Below are 16,810 nucleotides of genomic sequence, written 5' to 3'. Positions count from 1 at the left end.
AGACCCAACATCAGCACCTTTATTATTATAAAAACCCATAAGGAAAGACTAAAGTCGGGCGGAGCCATATATATAATACCCTATATCTATCCTACAATTGTAAATTGGGGCAATATATATGTGTATGAGAGCTATATCTAAATCTGAACCGACTTTTTTCGAACAAATCGTTTGAAAATTGTTGTTACAACCCGTGCTGCCACTCAAGATAACTATTTCCTACCAAAATTTAAGAAAAATCCTACCAAACCCGACCAAGGCCTAATGAATGTTCTACAGACCAATAATGCGGCATATGTTTTTCCACCCACCACCGAAGAGTTCGCCATTTTGCCATTTCATTTGCAACACATCGAATTATAAATTTCAAGCCTACAAAGTTAACATGACAGAGGTCGTTGTATTCATAGACGATGTAGACATATCCGTCCGCCTCTTTGTTGAAATCACTCTACAGCCTAAAGTTCAAAGAATGCCTATATCTTGATATAGTTCCCTTTATACCGATCTCCCTATAAAAAATCTTCAATTCATTAGAAACGTTTTTTGACCCGATTTCAATAAGCAACCGTGCCGAGTTTGAATAAAGCGATCTCCCGATTAAGGGTTTGAGCCCAGAAATTCGCTTTTGATACCAATTTCGCCGTTGCAGTGACTATGGGCCAGATCTGAGCATATTGCAGCTGCTATATAGCCCTGTTTTTCGATCGAAGGCGTTGAACCCACAAAAGTCGCATTTCTCACCCAGAATTTTGAAAATTTGGAAGAGATCCCTTAACACATGTACCAGCCAACGTTTTGTTTATGAAATTGACAATAAAAACCTACCGATTGTGGTAGGAACCTACCAAAACAACGGTAGCACTGGTTACTACGGCCACATAAGTATAAATCGGGCGATACATATATATGGTAGCTATATCCAAATCTGAACCGATTATGATGAAATATGGCAGATATGTTAAGATCAGTAACAAAACAATCCGAGCTAAATTTTGCACAGATCGGTTGAAAATTGTAGTAACTATGGCAAATCGGGCGATACATATATAATGAAGCTATATCCAAATCTGAACGGATTTTGATGAAAACTTGCAGATATTTTAAGATTAGTAACGAAACAATCTGTGTCAAATTTTGTGCACATCGGATGAAAATTGTTGTAACTATGGCTATTTGATTGGAAATCGGGCGATACATATATTGGGTTGCCCAAAAAATAATTGCGCATTTTTTAAAAGAAAGTAAATGCATTATTAATAAAACTTAGAATGAACTTTAATCAAATATACTTTTTTAACACTTTTTTTCTAAAGCAAGCTAAAAGTAACAGCTGATAACTGACAGAAGAAAGAATGCAATTACGGAGTCACAAGCTGTGAAAAAATTTGTCAACGCCGACTATATGAAAAATCCGCAATTACTCTTTGGGCAACCCAATATATGGGAGCCATATCTATATCTGAACCAATTTTGATGAAATCAGGCAGGTATGTTAAGATCAGTAAGAAAACAATCCGTGACAAATTTTGCACAGATCGGTTGGAAAATGTAGTAACTACCACCATTTAAGTGGAAATCGGGCGATACATATATATGGGAGCTATATCCAAATCTGAATTAATTTTGATGAAATCTTCCAGATATGTTGAAATTAAATTATTTTTTATAGAATCATCAAATTCAACTAGACATTAAAACGGATTCCAGAAAACTCACTCCTAAGAATTTTGAGAAATTATTTCGCTTGATTTTTGGGATATAAAAAAATTGCCGACTTTCGACAAGCCAATTTTCCCCCAAAACATGACAGAAAAAAAATTGTTATATCTGGTTTCAGTCGTTTACTTTACGGCAATTCAAATTTCATTGCGATAACTCTTTCCCAACACGAGCTAAAATTTTTCTACGGCAGCTCTATTCTTGGATATTTTTCGTCGTTAATGTAACCTGGGCAGACAGCAGCAGCAGCAAGAGCCATTGCCGTTGTCTAGCGTTCGAAGCCATTAATTGTACTGTGTTGGCAATCAGTGCAAAATTCAGCCCTTGCTGCACCCTATAGCGACCCAATGCTACACCCAATAGCGACTACAATTTTCAAAAAAATGAGGTATTTTAACCAATTTCACAGTAACAGAAGAATTTTAGGTATTTTCGATTTTGAAAAAAAAAAAAAAAATTGGTTGCCCCCCCCCCCCCAATATAAACTCCTGGCTACATCCCTGATGGGAGCTATATCTAAATCTGAATCGATTTGTATGAAATTATCCACATGTATTTGGACGTCAAATAAGACATCTGATGCAAAATTTTGTAAATATCGGACCCAATTTGTGGCTTTTATAATCTCATAAGCTCATATTGGTTGGAAGATATATATGTGAGCTATATCTAAATCTCAACCGACTTTTCTCAAAATCAATAGCGTTCGTCCTTGGGCCAAAAAAGTGACTTGTGCAAAATTTTTTGACAATCGGACAGCAAATGCGACCTGTATCTTGATTACAGACAGACGGACATAGCTAAATCGAATCAGGAAGTGATTCTAAGCCGATCGGTACACTTATCAATGGGACTACCTCGTCTCCTTCTTAGCGTTGCAAAGAAATACATAAAGTGGTGGTGTAGGCTATAAAAATGGGTATAAAACGTTGGGGTCAAATAACCCCGGGGATACGTCCTACCCGGTTTTTACGGCTTTTATTTAAGAGTATAGTGCGAACGTGATATAACAATTTGATTTCACGAGTTGGGGGGCCAGCCCGTCCCAAACTCTCGCCTAAAAATAACATGTTGACCGATTGAGCCAATATGAGTATCAAATGAAAAATACTTGGAAGTAGAATACGAAACTTACATAAAAACTAGGGTTAAGACCCAGGGGAACGCCCCATCCAAAACGAACATGTAGGTCTATCGGGACAAAATATGATTCAAACAAAAGTTACTTGAGAGTAGAATAGGAAATTTATATAAAAGTTTGGGATGTATTCCCAGGCGGGTCTCCCATCCCCAAAATTATGCAATACATGGACATGTATACCAAACGGTACAAGATGGGACTTAAACGAAAGGTATTTGAGAGTAGAATACCAAAATTACACTCAGAGAAAGCTTTCAATAAAAACAGTAAATTGTTTGCTGTAACAGCACAAAGTCTGCTGAAAGTGGGACAGCAGTAATATTTTGCTAAAACAGCAAACATTTTCCGCGGTTTTCGATTCGCTACACGTTAAAAAATCTCAAAAATGCCGTAAATACAAACTTTTGTATATTGCTTCTTATCTTTCAATTTTACATGCATATAACGTAAATTTTTTTTTAACATTTTCACGATTTTATTTAATTTTTCCCGCTGTTGTTTAAATTCGTGCAAAGTTCAGCCGGGCCAAATCTTGGGCACTCACCACCATTCTGTTAAAAATTTACCCTTATTAACTGAGTTTGTATTGGTATTATTTTGGTCTCAAGAATTCATATCGGGATATCGGTACTTAGGGGGCCCACATCACCATATTGACCGATTCGGATAATACTTCGCACTGATGTTGTATGTCATAAGATAGGTTTTTGGGCCAAAATTTCAACCAAATCAGGTAAAAAGTTAGGCTTCTAAGGGGGCTATGTCTGTTTGTAGACCGATTCCGATCATACTTGGCATGGATGCAGGAAGGCATAACTCAAGTCTTTGTTCCAAATTGGATGAAAATTCAGGCTTCAAAGATCTCAAGAAGTCAAATCCGTTGGGATTATAGGGCTATGGGGGCTATATCTGTTAATAGACCGACTAGAATTGTAATTGGCATGAATGTTGGAAGTTATAACAGAAGTCCTTCTACCAATCAAATTAAGGCTTCTAGGGGCTTAAAAAGTCAAATCCGGGTATCGGTTTATATGGGGGCTATATCTGTTTAATACTCGTAAACAAAATTTAAACAATCTCTGTTACGTACTTACGGGTTGAGCTAGAGCCTGAAAATTTGGGACACAAAATGGGCGACCAGAACTTTTTTTCCCACATTCAAGTACTAAAATGTGTGAAATGGTACTTTCTTTGGGGTTTGAATTAGAGCTCACAAAACTAAGTTTCAGCTCAAAATGTAGCGTAAATTTTAAAAGCTGATTGAAGGTAGTGAAGTAGATTACCGATGTATTGGGTTGCCCAAAAAGTAATTGCGGATTTTTCATGTAGTCGGCGTTGACAAATTTAAATTCTCCCCAAAGAGGTGTCGCACTGCGGCACGGCGTTCGGACTTGGCTATAACAAAGGCCTCTTATCATTGAGTTTAAATTTGAATCGGAAAAAAAGCGTCGTGCTCCATTTTCAAACACATTTTATATGAGGACCATATTGGCATGATCGGTAAATAAGTTATGTTTGAGGGTGGAGTGGCCCCCAAGGTCTTTGTCCCAAAAATGAGTATCAATTTGGTACTCTACTCCCAATTAGCTTTTATATAACCTATTTGAGAGTCAAACACATGGCTCATCAATTGGTTATCAAATTCGTTTTTTTCTCTCAAACACTTTTTGTTTGAGCCCTATATTGTCGTGATTGGTTTTTAAATCCATTGTGGCCCCCGAGGCATCCGACCCCAACAAAAGAAACCATATTTGGTTTTAAGTGACTGTAAGAGTGCAAAAAAAAATTCGAACAAATCGCATTACCAATCTCCGAACTCTGGTGTTTTTGAAAAATAGGTTAATGAGAAGGGACTCAAATATCGATATTAAATTTGTGCTTCACTCCCAAATCCCTTTAATGTGAGCCCCATATTACCATGGTCTGTAAACGTGAACTGTTTGGTGGGTGTTTTGGGGATGGGGCGCCCACCAGCACTTTGCCCTGAAAATAGATATGAAATTCTTTTTTAATTCCTAAATATCGTTGATTTGAGCTCCATATTGCCGTAGTCGAAAATGAAGTTCAGTTTGAGGGTGCTTTAGGGTGTATCCCCAAACATTTGGCTCCAAAATTGGATATCAAATTCGTTTTCTTATCTAAAATACCTTTCGTTTGACTCCCATATTGACATGAAAGTCGATTATATCTGTTTAGATGAGTTTTGGGGTTGAGGTGGCCGGCTTTGGACCCAAAATTATAATAATAAGATTATTGATATCCTTATTGTGCCTATCGGCCAACTTTTGATTTTGGGTGGAATTGTTGGAGTATAGTGGAGGGTCTGCCTCCATCCGATATCAAAAAATTGTATAGCCTATGTTTTGTTCTAGACCAACCTACACAATTTGTGAAAATATGAAGAAAATTGGTTCAGCCGTTTTTGAGTCTACGGAACAAACAAACAAACCGAGTCCCATATGATCCTAATTGGTCAATATGCCCATTTGGGGCGTTTTCGGTTGGTTTGATCCCCTATACCGAAATCTGATTTTGTATGCCAGACTCGTAATCTACTCACGAATACCTTTCATTTGAGTCCAATATTGATATAAATGTGAAATTTGCCTGCGTGGAGGAGTTTCGGGGTTAGGGAGACTTCCTGGGTAAATGAGCCCAATTTTTAATACCATATTTGCATTCTACTCTTCAATATCTTTCATTTGAGTCCCATATTGACATGCTCGTCCAATAAACCTACTTCAGAGTCTTTTGGGGTTGGGGCGGACTCCCCTCAAATTTATTTGTATACCCTACACTACCACTGTGGTACAGGGTATTATAGATATGTGCATTTGTTTGCAACGCTAAGAAGGAGAAGAGCTACCCCCTTGGTAAGTATACCGATTGACTCAAAATCACTTTCTGATTCGATTTAGCCATGTCCGTCTGTGAGTCCATATATTCTTGTAATCAAAGTGCAGGTCGTATTTGTTGTCCAATCATCACGAAATTTTTTACATATCACTTTTTTGGCCGAAGGACGAACGCTATTGATATTGATAAAAATCAGTTCAGATTTAGATATAGCTCCCATATATATGTATCACCCGATTTGCACATAACTTGCCGTAGTAAGGACAATTTTCAACCGATCTGCACAAAATTTGGCACGGATTGTTTTGTTACCAATATTAACATATCTGCAAAATTTCATCAAAATTGGTTCAGATTTAGGTATAGCTCCCATATATAGGTATCGCCCGATTTGCCCTTAAATAGGCGTAGTTGCTACAATTTTCAACCGATCTGCACAAAATTTCGAATGGATTGTTTTGCTACAGATTTTAACCCATTTGCATAGTCAAAATTTTGAATGGATTGTTTTGCTACAGATTTTAACCCATTTGCATAGTTTTATCAAAATCGGTTAAGATTTAGATATAGCTTTCATATATATGTATCGCACGATTTACACTTATAAGGCTGTAATAAACACAATTTGTAACCGATCTACACAAAAAATTTGGCAGGGATTGTTTTGTTACTGATCTAAACAAATGTGCGAGATTTCATCAAAATCGGTTCAGATTTGGATGTAGCACCCATGCATATTTATCGCCAGATTTGCACTTATATGACCGTAGTAACAACAATTTTCAAACAATCTGTTTAATAGTCGGTTCAGATTTAGATATAGCTCTTATATGCATATATATTTATATATTGCCAGAATTTATAATTTTAGAGTAGGTGTAGGGTATTATATAGTCGGCTCCGCCCGACTTTTGCCTTTCCTTACTAGTTTTTATATGATTTTGATGAAATCTTGTATTCGATAAAACTAAGAAGAAATTTAGAATAGAAAGAGTAAAAAAAAAACCAAGGAAAAGCGTACTAAGTTCGGTCGGGCCGAATCTTTTATACCCTCCACCATGGATCGCATTTGTCGAGTTCTTTTCCCGGCATCTCTTCTTAGGCAAAAAAGGATATAAGAAAAGATTTTCTCTGCTATTAGAGCAATATCAAAATATGGTCCGCTTTGGACCACAATTAAATTATATGTTGGAGACCTGTGTAAAATGTCAGCCAATTCGAATAAGAATTGTGCACTTTGGGGGTTCAAGAAGTAAAATAGAGAGATCGATTTATATGGGAGCTGTATCGGACTATAGACCGATTCAGACTATAATAAACACGAATGTTGATGGTAATGAAAGGATCGTACAAAAATTAATTCAAATCGGATAAGAATTGCGCCCTCTAGAAGCTCAAGAAGTCAAGACCCAAGATCGATTTATATGACAGCTATATCAGGTCATTGACCGATTTGAATCATACTTGGCACAGTTGTTGAATATCATAATAAAATACTTCGTACAAAAATTCATTCAAATCGGATAAGAATTGCGCCCTCTAGAGGCTCAAGAAGTCAAGACCCAAGATCGGTTTATATGACAGCTATATCAGGTCATTGACCGATTTGAATCATACTTGGCACAGTTGTTGGATATCATAACAAAACACACCGAGCAAAATTTCATTCCAATCGGATAAGAATTGCGCACTCTAGAGGCTCAAGAAGTCAAGACCCAAGATCGGTTTATATGGCAGCTATATCAAAACATGGACCGATATGGCCCATTTACGATACTAACCGACCTACGCTAATAAGAAGTATTTGTGTAAAATTTCAAGCAGCTAGCTTTACTCCTTCGGAAGTTGGCGTGCTTTCGACAGACAGACGGACGGACGGACAGACGGACAGATCGACATAAAATGTCGCGACGATCAAGAATATATAAACTTTATGGGGTCTCAGACGAATATTTCGAGTAGCTACAAACAGAATGACGAAATTAGTATACCCCCATCCTATGGTGGAGGGTATAATAACATGCCGTGCTTAAAAACGAATAGTGAGTAGGAGTGCGTATTAAAAAATCAAGCGAAGAAATAATTTTCTTTAAATTTTTTTTTTAAGAAGCAATGACTTTATTTTAATTCATGTTTTAAATTTTATGTTAAAATTGAAATAATGTTCTGTTTTTATTTCGTTTCAGGCTGAACATAAACGCGTCAAACGTGCCAGTAGTATTACCATACCAGATGATATACCCGAATTTGATCGTACCAATGTATCGTTGGATTTTCCAGATGAACTTTTCAATCAGTCCTTCTCATCACTGACCAAGATTTCACAAACAATATCTAGACTTATTATGGTAAGTAGAGCAGCATATTTTATTAAAACAAACTTTGCGTTCTCATAACAGTGAAGCTTAGTGTTAACATAGACAAAAGAAAGATATAGACTTGGCAACTCAAAATGTTAATGAAATAATTTAACACTTTTCCGCTACATGTCGCCCGGTTTCCTTGTGCACCCACATATAAACGACTGAGAATATGACATTTCCTCCATCTGTTAGAGCTTTTTTGAACACATTGTTCTGAGATTGTAATGCGTCTATAGATTTCCTTTGTCTATGGTGTTAAATAAAGAAACCGTAAATATAAAGCTTCAGATGTTATGGACATGAAAAAACAAGCTTTAGATTTGATTTCCTAATGTTGAGAAGTTTTTTTAAACTTTTGCCGTTAAATATTTTAAATTTAAATTCGCTTTTATTTTCTTACTTTAACAGAACTCTGCTCGCCGTTATTCCCGCTTTGTGCTGTTTTTCAAACCGATTTTCGGCGATGCTTTAGTGGTTAAAGGTTCTGAAGATCCCACAACCACTACAACTACAACCACCACAACCTCCAAACCGAATGATAGTATAAACGAAATTTAAAACTACAATTTAAGTATAAAGTTAATTTGTATTGTTATTCTCTCACTTAATCGTAATCATTTTGTTATAAAACTTTGTATTTTACATCATTATCATGTATAGGCAAATTTCCATTAAAATGATGCAGCCTTATGGCTGAAGAATCAGGCGTTTTGTTTGTTGTTTGGGGTCAAACTAAGGGTTTTGCCTTTCGAAATAAAAAATCAGAGGGAGAATTAGGTTTAAAATTCAATGCTGTTGTAATGGTTTATTGTGTTTGTTGCTCATTTCATTATTTATAAGTAGTAAATCGAATTCAGTCTTTTGTTGTAGGTAAATTTAGATAGACAATTGTACATGTAGCATTAAGTAGTTAATTTCTTTTAGGATGAAGTAGCACAATTTATTCTTAGTTTAAGTAGCGAATTTTACTTTTAGTTTTGGATAGGAAATTTTAACTTTAGCTTTAAGTAGGAAAATTTAATTTTAGAGGGTAAGTAGGTTATTTCACATTTTGATTTTGGGTCTAAGGATATAGGAATTTGTTGATGGTGTGTAGAGTGGCCCGCACTTGTGTTTATTTTTGGTGTCCCGCACTTTGATGGTTTAACCATGTGTTGTGTTGATTTTGGGTCTTCTTGTGGGTTTATGTTGTATCTTAGTGTCTTCTTCACGTCTGAAAATTGAGTTTGTTAATTTTTGTTTCACTGTTTGTAATGTTCTTTTCTTTAACGATTGTTTATATGTATATATGTAAGATCACTTTTTTGCTTTTCACTTCACTTGGGTTCACTTTGAGGGGGAGAGAATACGATGCGCGGGTTTGAGATTTAAAAGCGAGACTGATCTTTTTTTGGTTGTTGCTTGTCACTTGGACCCCGCGAAAACGGTCAACTTTCCAAGCTACAAGCAACAATTCCAGGTAAACAAATATGAAGTCAAGGCGGAATCAGCGATTAAGAACTTACTTCAATGTACCGTTATGCACAGTGGGTCATGTGCATACGTGAACGCATGTCTGCACATGGGTGCACATGACTTCATGTTCAAACGTACTTTGAACATTCTCCCCCTCCAAGTGACGAAGTGACATCTTACCTTTTTAATTTTGGTTTCTTGCCTGTGAGGTGACTGGGCCGACGAACACGTATCCCCAATCTGTCTCCTGGGCGAAGACGGCTCCCAATCCGGGTTGTACAACACCACTCCTCCGGAGGTGGGCGTAGGCATCGGCCCCTACCTCTACATTGATTGGTTCGTTGCCCCTAGGGTCAGCATCTGCCAAAGAAAGGGATCTTAGGCTGCTTGTGGGGTCGGGAATGATGGGATCTGAATAGGGTCGTCGCGGCAAATCCCGGGTCACCACTGCCCGGATGGTATACATGGTCCTCCTCGACGCATGCCTTGACCGAAGTCTTATTGTTGCCAGACGGTGCCCTCTGCGCTCTCTCGTTGGTATCCCCAGGCGAGTTACTGTGGCTGCCGCGATTCGGGTGATGGTCGATGCCTGGCACAAAAGTACCCGTACCCCAGCCCAATCGTCCTGCTCCTCGGGTGCCAATTCCACCATCGCCGTGGGTACAAAAACAGTGGCCCGGCTGTAAGGTATCTCGACCGGGGGAGGGCCTTGGACGATGGGCATCTGGTTGGCTGGTTCGATTGCAAGTTGCCGTGGGTTGGCAATCTCCATTGGGGGCGGGCTGTAGCTGCCGTATGTCTCCCTAAGCTGTGGGGCTCCATGCAGCATTGTGTGATGGCGGTAGTCGCATGTTCGGCAGGCAGTGACCACGGGGCAGTCTGGGGCCAGATGGCTGCGCGCCAGACAGTTCCGACAGTAACTCCGTCTCTCAACTGTCTCGTATCTCTGATACGGTGTCATTTGCCGGAACCGCGGGCATGACCGTATGGCGTGGTCCTCCTGGCAGAGGCCACAGGCATACTGCCAAGATGCGGGGCGATACCTGGGTTCCCGTGGGTCGAAGCGAGGGCGTGTGGGTCTGGCGGGTCGTGGGGACTCTGGGCGAGGTAAATATCCGGCCATTATCTGTAACCAAAATCTCGTGAGTACCGTGTTTTGATGTGATTATGAATTGCTAGGGGTGTCTGAGAATAATTTGACAATCTTAGTTATGGGTCGACTGACTATGCCATTGGAAGTTCGAATATCTACAACTCGAGTGTTCTGATCAACACCGGGGTATGTTTTAAAAACTCGTCCTAACTTCCACTCGGTGGGATATCTCTCATCCCTGATGACAACTAAATCATTGACCTGTATGTTATCTTGCTGATACTTCCATTTGTATCTACGGTGAAGCTCATTTAAGTACTCTGACTTCCACCTCTGACAAAAGTTTTGGGAGATAATCTTTAATCTCTTCCACCGATTTGCAAGCGTTATGTCCTCCTCTGAGATGTCGGGTTCTGCCGGGGTCAAAAGGGAAGAGCCTATAAGGAAGTGAGCTGGGGTCAAGGGTGCTAAATCGTTAGGGTCTTCAGAAGCTGGACTAAGGGGTCGTGAATTGAGGCAGGCCTCGATACGTGCCAATATGGTTGACAGTTCTTCGAACGTGAAGTTCATTTTGGGCATAGACTTCTTAAGGTGTATCTTGAATGATTTAACTCCTGCCTCCCACAATCCCCCCATATGGGGAGCTCCTGGAGGAATAAATTTCCACTCTAAATTCTGATGAGCATGTTGCTGAATGGCGCTGCTCTGTAAACTTTTCATAAACTCTTTCTGATCTTTCTTGAGCATTTCTGCTGCGCCTATAAAATTCTTTCCATTGTCGGAATATATCTTTTCTGGGCACCCTCTCCTTCCTATGAAACGAGCTAATGCCGCCAGAAATGATTGAGTCGATAAATCACTTGTTGCTTCTAAGTGGATGGCTTTTGTCGCAAAACAAACAAATATGCAGATATAACCCTTGGTTATTAAACACGCTCGTGCTGTTAAGCTTTTGATTCCGAAGGGTCCTGCAAAATCTACCCCTGTATTCGTAAAGGGTCTGGATAAAGTAGTACGCTCGGGTGGAAGAGATGACATAATTTGGGTCTGAGTCTATAATCGATATAGGGTACAAACTCTGCAATTGTGTATAACTTTCTTGATCAACTGTTTCAATCTGAATATCCAAAACTCCGTACGGATGAGCCGGGTCATAAGTTGATTGCCTCCGTGCATTGAGACTTTATGAACAAATTCCACTAGAAGGAGTGCAAATCGCGAATCATATGGGATTAAGATTGGATGACGTTCGCTGTACGTCAAAGCTGGCGATTGAACTAAACGACCATTGGATCTAATTACTCCTTTTCTATCTATGAAGGGGTTGAATGGTAAAAGACTACTTCTAGGTGAAAGCCTTTTCTTTTGGGTCAAAGAACTGTATTCCTCAACGAAGTAATGTTTCTGAGTTGCCACTATAAGACGCATCTTTGTGTCTATGAGCTCTGGGCTGGTTATTTCTTGCGATGAAATTTTAAGTGAGGATCTAGTTGAACCTGTGTTACGCCAGAACCTAACTGCGTAAGACAAAACACGATATGCTCTAGCTAAAGACGAAAATCGAGTCAAAGGGTCATCAAAAGTGCCTGTTGCGAATACTTTAACTTGTTTTGCTTCAAGATTAGTGTCTGTATTAACTCGGTCTTGCGGCCACTGATCATGCGGCAATTTGAGCCACTGGGGTCCCGTCCACCATAAATTATGAGATATTAAGTTGTCAGGAGAACAGCCACGACTTGCTACATCTGCAGGATTATATTCTGAGTCAACATGTTTCCAATTCTCACCACCGACGTTCTCTAATATCTCTGAAACCCTGTTACCAACGAAAGCGCTCCATGAGCATGGTGGCTTTTGTAGCCAGGCTAGAACGATTGTAGAGTCGGTCCAGAAATGGGTCGTAAACTTTGATAATCGAAGCTTAGGCACAATGGCATTTGCTAACCTTGACAACATAACTGCACCGCATAATTCTAACCTTGGCAGAGAGATTTTCTTAACTGGGGCTACTCGGGTCTTGGCTGCTAGAAGAAAAGTGTCTACAGTTTTATCGATGTGTTCAACGCGTATATAAATTGTGGCTGCATATGCGCTTTCTGACGCGTCGCAGAATCCATGTATCTCCACAATACTAGCAGGTGTAAACCGAACCCATCTTGGTATCGATACAGTGTCTATAGAATGGCTGCCTCTCACAAAGTTATTCCAGTTCATTTGAGTCACTGGCTTCAACGAGTCATCCCATTCTACCTTATCTAGCCAAACCTGCTGCATGATTAACTTGGCTACAACAATTACTGGCGCTAACCATCCACATGGGTCGAAAAACCTTGCTATCGTTGATAATACTTCTCGCTTGGTGCTCATTTGCTTTTCTTCAACTGTAGGGGCCGTAAAAGTGAAATTATCACCTGATATATTCCAACGAATTCCTAGGGTTTTTGTCGAAGAAGCTTCGGAAATATTTAACCAATCTATTGGAAGAAGCATGTCTTCATTTAAATCCTTTAACAAACGTGTGTCATTTGACGCCCATTTTCTTAGCCTGAAACCAGCTGATTCTAATGCGGAGGCTAATTCTTTCCTAGCTGCTGTAGCTTCTTCTATGGAGTGTCCGCCCGCTAATACATCATCGACATATAAATTTTCTTTAATAATTCTTGATCCTAACGGATGAGAATCTTTCACGTCTTCTGCTAACTGGAGAAGGGTCCTAATCGCTAAAAATGGGGCGCAATTTATGCCGAAGGTAACAGTTAAGAGTTCGTAATCCTCAATTGGGTGGTTTTCTGATTTGCGAAAGAGGATCCTTTGAAATGCTGTTTGATTGGGGTCTACTAAGATCTGACGATACATCTTTGTCACGTCTGCATTGAAGACGTACTTAAAAAATCTCCAGTTCAACACTTGTACGACAAGGTCTTGCTGAAGTATGGGTCCTGTATGTAAGATATCATTAAGACTTTTCTTGTTTGATGTTGGGCTAGATGCGTTAAAAACCACTCTAAGTTTTGTGGTAACCCTATCTGGTTTGATAACTGCATGGTGAGGTAAGTAGTAGTGAGGGGTCTTGTATACGCTGTTTGGGTCTACCTTCCTCATGTGTCCTAATTCCAAATACTCTAATATGGCTGCATCATAATGTGCTTTAATATCTGGGGTCTTAGACAACTTTTTCTCCATTCTATGAAACTGTGCCAATGCGATGTTCCTAGATGAACCGATCTCTGAACAGCTTTTAAAAGGTAAAGTTACGATATATCTCCCCGCCTCATTACGTCGTGTTGTATTTTTGTAATTATTTTCGCAATAAATATCTTCTGCTGACCTCAAAACCTTTTTTGGGGTCTCTTCCACCTCCCAAAAGCGAGTGATTATCTTTTCTAATGATGATGCACTATAAAGTGTGATTTGTCTGTCGGATTTAGGGTCTTCCGTAATGGGTCCTCCTATGATCCACCCAAAAACGGTGTCCTGCGCTAAAAGTGATCCACAGGATTTCATAGTACCGCCTTTTGTGTATATAAGGGGTCCAATATCTAATCCGATTAACATGTCCACGGGTCGACTTTCAAAGAATCGAGGGTCCGCGAGACTAAGGTGTGCAAAATCTCCAAATTGATTTTGCCTTAAATCGTGTGTTGGTAAATGAGAAGGTAGGGTCTTTAAGACTGGTGCCCAAACCTCCAGCTCAAAACTAGGATTTACTCGTGAGCAAAGATTGAAGACGCAAGCTTTTGTCGATGTTTCAGAAACTGCGTCGCTTAAACCTGTGACGTGAATTAAATTCTTAACTGTTGGAAGTTGTAGTTTGTTTCTAATTTTCTCTGAAATGAAAGTTGATTGTGACCCAGGATCGATGATTGCCCTGGCATCATATCTATGTCCTCTAGATTTGATTTGAACTATTGCTGTGAACAAAAGTGTCTCTTTGGGTTGCGGAGTGGGTCTGATTTCCTGAAGTGTCAAAGTCGTTGAACAAGGTGCTTCTAAACAAGGTGTGGACTGTATATTTGGCGATACCGATGGTTGTACTAGGGTGGTTAAAGCGGCAGCACTGGTACTAGGGCGTGCGTATTCGCTAACCGGTTGAGCTAGGGTGGTAGGATCAGTAGCACTGGTGCTAGGTCGTGCTTCCTGTCTACCGGGTTGAACTAAAGTGTTGAGAGCGGCAGCACTTGTGCTGGGTCGTGCTCCGTCTCGTTGGAGTGTGCCTGTTGTAGGGTACTGGGTCTGGTTGCCTTTATGTATCAAACTGTGGTGTCGTTGACTACATTCCCTACAACTAAAACGACTTTTACACTCCCTGACTCCATGATCCGAAGAAAGGCAGTTATAGCAAAGATGACTGGTCTTAACAATGTTTATTCGATCGTTGATCGACCTTTCTAGAAATTGAGGACATTCTCGCAAAGAATGATTGGATTTACAAAGTTGACAAACCGGTTTGTTATTCTGAGCATTATAGTGTGATTGTGTGTTGTTGCTGGGTCTTGAGCCCGTGTTCTTGAAATTGGGATTTACATTTGTTTGAAAACTATTAACTCGCTTTTCCCGCTTATCGTACTCCGATCTGGGTTGATTATATCTCGAATATTGTGGCTTGATATTGCCGACTGATTCTAGGGTCTTGAATTTATGGGTCAAAAATACATCTAGTTGATTCCACGATGGAAGAGACGAACAATCTGCTAGGCTGCTTTCGAATTCTTCTAAAAATATTCTTGGTAGTTTGGTTGACACAAGATAAACTAAGATTGGGTCCCATCCCCCCGTTTCTACTTCAAGGGTCTGTAAAGTTTGGGTACAACTACCTATAGTGCGCTGTAATTTCTGGATTGTTGACGCGTTATCAACGGAAACCGAAGGTAAATTAAAAAGAGCTCGCAATTGCTCATTTACCTGCATGCGTTTATTTTCGTACCTATGAACGAGATTTCTCCACGCTATGTCGAAACCCTCATGGGTCAGTGGAACATTGGAAATTATTTCGCGGGCTTCTCCTGCTGTTTTCTGGGTTAAGTGAAACAACTTCTCGACTTTACTTAATTTTGAATTGTTAATGTAAATTGCTGAAAATAAATCCCTAAAGGTAGGCCATTCGCGATATCCCCCTTTAAAAACATCTGTGTCACAGGGCGGCAATCTTAGAGCTGGTGAAAAATCATTAGTGTCTCGCTGTTGGGTCATCGATATTCTCTCCTGTTTTTCTTGATCTTGTTGCTCGTTAAGGGCCAAAATTTCTCCGTTAAGAGAGCTTAAACACCGTTTATAAGTTTCTAGTGCCTGTTTGTAGCTATTTCGAAGCTTAGTTTTATCTATAGGTGTCTCATCCTTTTCCGGAATGCGATCCCTACAATCTAAGTATGCCTTCTTGATTTGATCCCATAAAGAATTGAGTTCTACCCGCGTGATTTCTAACGAATGTATATTATCATCCGACTTAGCCGCGGAGTAAACGGTCTCAAAATCCACTAAATCATCCACACAGTTTACAAATCTTTCGCGTAAATTCTTATCCATTTTGTAATTGGCTTGTATATGTTTTAAATAGGGTCAAAAAACTATAAAACCAAGGAAAATTTTACAACAAAATGTCCTAAAAAAAAAAACTGGTTATTTGTAGAAATCAAATCTATTTCAAAAAAACCTAATGCGAGAAAAAAAAATGTGTGTCTTGATGATGGGTCAAATATCTAAGGGTCAAACCTGAAACTTTTTACAAAATTCGTAATAAATGTTTTTATCTGGGCCACTAGAAAAAAACAGGTTAATATTTCTGATGATATCGATTATACAATAGCCGCAAAAAAATTGTAAGAAAAATTTTCCTTTCAAATCGCAATACACCAGCAATTTAATTCCGCTCGAATTAAAGTTGCAAAAAAAAAAAAAAAAAAAAAAAATTATTTTTCTCCAAAAAAAATTTAACTTTCACTTTTCAAAATTTGGCATACAGGACTAGATGATTCTTTACAATAATACTGCTTCGACTCGCTGGGTCAATTTGCTTTCTGTATAAAAAACAACAAAGGATTGCACAAACAACCACAGTCCTTTCCGACCGTTTCCACTTAAATTTGTGCAATAGAATGAAGTTTTAAAATTTCGAAGACAAATGAGGCCAGCACGCAATATTATTTTCGTTATTTCTCACACAAAAACAATTCTTGATAAAAA

At 39.1% G+C, this 16,810-nt stretch overlaps 1 protein-coding gene and 1 long non-coding RNA gene across 2 annotated transcripts in view; one reads left to right on the top strand and one right to left on the bottom strand.

Moving 5' to 3' along the window:
• Window positions 1-8,774, top strand: part of LOC106089809 (uncharacterized) — a 71,701-nt gene extending 62,927 nt beyond the window's left edge. Inside the window, exons 3-4 of the mRNA XM_059368201.1 lie at window positions 7,906-8,067; window positions 8,491-8,774. Coding sequence (XP_059224184.1) covers window positions 7,906-8,067; window positions 8,491-8,640 — 312 coding nt within the window. The 3' untranslated portion in view covers window positions 8,641-8,774. The remainder of the gene's footprint in view (window positions 1-7,905; window positions 8,068-8,490) is intronic.
• An 81-nt stretch (window positions 8,775-8,855) lies between these two features.
• LOC131997197 (uncharacterized) lies at window positions 8,856-9,843 on the bottom strand. Its single transcript, XR_009398111.1, has 2 exons — window positions 9,718-9,843; window positions 8,856-9,295 (listed from the first exon to the last, which is right to left on the bottom strand). It is a non-coding gene; the product is annotated as an uncharacterized LOC131997197 (long non-coding RNA).
• Between the last annotated feature and the right edge of the window lie 6,967 nt (window positions 9,844-16,810).

The sequence above is a fragment of the Stomoxys calcitrans genome, chromosome 4 (assembly GCF_963082655.1).
Source record: "Stomoxys calcitrans chromosome 4, idStoCalc2.1, whole genome shotgun sequence".
Taxonomy (NCBI): domain Eukaryota; kingdom Metazoa; phylum Arthropoda; class Insecta; order Diptera; family Muscidae; genus Stomoxys; species Stomoxys calcitrans.
The sequence above is the reverse complement of the archived record's forward strand: the minus strand, read 5'-3'. Positions and strand labels throughout refer to the sequence as shown.